The 2,555-nt window shown below is 35.7% G+C and overlaps 1 protein-coding gene across 1 annotated transcript; it reads right to left on the bottom strand.

Annotated features, from left to right (window-relative positions):
* Positions 1 to 449: 449 nt before the first annotated feature.
* On the bottom strand, positions 450 to 1,747 carry LOC140264667 (protein FAM240B-like). Its single transcript, XM_072360600.1, has 2 exons — positions 1,608 to 1,747; positions 450 to 528 (listed from the first exon to the last, which is right to left on the bottom strand). The coding sequence occupies exons 1-2, from the start codon at positions 1,745 to 1,747 to the stop codon at positions 450 to 452; spliced, it is 219 nt and encodes a 72-aa protein (XP_072216701.1).
* Between the last annotated feature and the right edge of the window lie 808 nt (positions 1,748 to 2,555).

The raw sequence follows: 2,555 nt of genomic DNA, 5'->3' as shown, positions 1-2,555 counted from the left end.
AACATAATCACTTAACAATTCATTAAACACTTGGGGGGGGTGGGGGGAGTGGAGGGAGGGAGCCTACTTCATTAAATTACCATCAGTTTTCTTCAGAGAGGAAACTATCATATCCTGGAAATATATTTGCTGAGCAAAGTGTAGCAAAATGCTTTTTTTTTTTTTTTTTTTTTTTTTTTTTTTTTTTTTTTTTCCAAGCATCTACAGATCAATGAACTATTTGTTTTGAACACTTCAGAGCATTTCAATCTCTGTTTATCAAATGAGGGGATGGATACATAACATTAACAGCAGCAATTTACATGTGAATCTTCTGACAATGACAGGTAAGTATTTATTGCTCAATTAAGCCACAAATTAAAATTCACTCAAGTTTTTGCATCCCACTGTCATACTCTTCCACAAAACAATTTTATTCTCTTCCCATACATGCAGTGACTGTGGGATCTTCAACTAGATGTATCTTCAGGTTGGGTTCTCAACATCTTTATTCGTTTTTCAAGCCTCTCCATCCATTCATTTCTCAGCCTAAAGACAGAAACACTAGTTAGCTTGTCCCTAGATTTTTACTGGGAACAGATCTTTCTCTTCAGAACTTTCGCTGGTCATTGTGCAAAGCAATCTGCCCATTTAGAGTATGTTGCTGGATGGACATTCAGGATTAGATCTCAAATCCCACTACAACCTCACTTGATCATTGTGGTTTATCTTTTTTCATCCTCTCTGAAGTGCCTCTTTATGCCGAAGTGGCTTGTCACCTCCACTGGAGATTGCTTGCTCCCACCTGCTGGGTAGCAACACCCAACATTTCCCTAGTCCCCTTCTCAGAAATTACATTAGAAAAAGTACTGTGTAGAGAGGCTTCTGTGCACCATTTAGCTTGGAAGCACTACGAGTACTGAAACTCCTTTAAGATCTATAACAGACATAAAAACTGTCAGGTGATAACTGGAAGTTTGTTTTTATTTCAGTAGAGTCTAGACACTACAGAAAGACTGCCTCAAAAAAGAAAACAATGTGTATGTGCCTTCAAGTCCTGGAGAGACTTCATGTGAAGTAGAACAATATTGATAGTGCAGCAGACTACTTCTTCATAATTTAACTGAGTAAAGTAAATGTGACTTACTGAGGTAAATATAGCCACAGATGATGGCTGCTTTGATCAGTTAGAATATTTAGACCATGTGCTTTATTATGGACTTATTCTGCTCAGATTAACTCACATGAATTAATTGAACCTGTATTCTTGTGAAAACAAAGCCACAGAGAAAGAAGGTGAACCAAGTACAGGTATGTGTTAGCTCTGATGTGAACCCAGAAATTCAAGACAAATCTGTACTGCTAAGAGTTTGTCCTAATAACTTCAGGAATTTCCACAATTTGGATTCAGCTTTGGAACAAGTGAATTATTCTCTCATCCTGTGAAGCTATCACTGATATTAACGAGCACGAGCATGACCATTTGTGGGGCTTTATTATTTTCTAAAAATCTAAGAAAATAAACATTACTTTCAGCTTTCACTGTGACATAAATATATGCATAAATTCTCTTTTAAAAAGAATAACAACACAAACTGAAATAACCTCTCAAAATACAAACTACTAACTTTGTCAGAGCACTTTTTTGCTGACGTTCTTTTTCAACTTGCATGTATCGAGTTTGTTGTTCAATTGTCTTTTCCCAGAAGTTTCTCAGGTTGCTAGTTTCACATCCTCGCACTTCATGTCGTATGTACTGACTGTTCATTTTCTGTGAAGGATAAATTTGAAATGGTTATATTACAAGTTATTGGTCCCTCATCTTTCTTTCACAGCAGAAACACATTGCTGCTGTTACGGGTTTTCACAGCGCTAGGTTCATGCAGGTTTTTTTTATGTAGTATTAGGATATCAGTAGGCAATTTAAGCTTCCATTTTCTACCTCCTACACTCAATAATGCACTGTTTGCAGTGATTTGAATTCCTGCTTGCTAATTTCAGATATTTTTAACCTCCACCTGTCTGTGATTTTTCAGTTTACCATGTAAGAATTTCCCTAGTATTCTCTACTATAATGGTTAGTATATAGTTTATGGTACTCAAAAATTACAGGAGGTAGAAAAATTGCCAGTGGGAATTTCTCACTGTTTTCATTTTTAAAAAATGCTCAAGTGATCATGGTAGATCAAGACTCAAGCAATGAAGGAAACTGACTCTGGTGTTTTGCTGTTAATGACTTTAGTTTTTGTCTTTATTTTTGGGAATGGAGAAAATATTCATGTACTAAGATGTTAACTTGCAAAACCCATCGCACTTATCAAATACTCTTGTAATTTTTAAGACAGAGCAACTCTATTCAATGTGATTATATATCTGTGTTGATTCTGTACTTCTCCCTTCATTTGATGTCATCTCAGAGATAAATTTGGGAGTGAACCTTACACTATGAGAAAAATATCTGTCTCAGGATGACTCTCCATGGGCTAACACTCAAGCTCTCTTATCCCCCATTACAACCAGAAAATTATATTGTTAGTTTCAAAACTTCATTAAATATAGAATGAGTTAATAGATTC

The sequence above is a fragment of the Excalfactoria chinensis genome, chromosome Z, assembly GCF_039878825.1.
Source record: "Excalfactoria chinensis isolate bCotChi1 chromosome Z, bCotChi1.hap2, whole genome shotgun sequence".
NCBI lineage: Eukaryota > Metazoa > Chordata > Aves > Galliformes > Phasianidae > Excalfactoria > Excalfactoria chinensis.
Note: the sequence above shows the minus strand (reverse complement) of the source record. Positions and strands in the feature narration are given on the sequence as shown.

Coding starts and splice junctions, on each gene's coding strand:
- LOC140264667 (XM_072360600.1), bottom strand. CDS start 1,747: ATGAACAGTCAGTACATACGACATGAAGTGCGAGGATGTGAAACTAGC. Junction 529..1,607: donor CAAAAAAGTGCTCTGACAAA/GTTAGTAGTTTG, acceptor TTCTGTCTTTAG/GCTGAGAAATGAATGGATGG.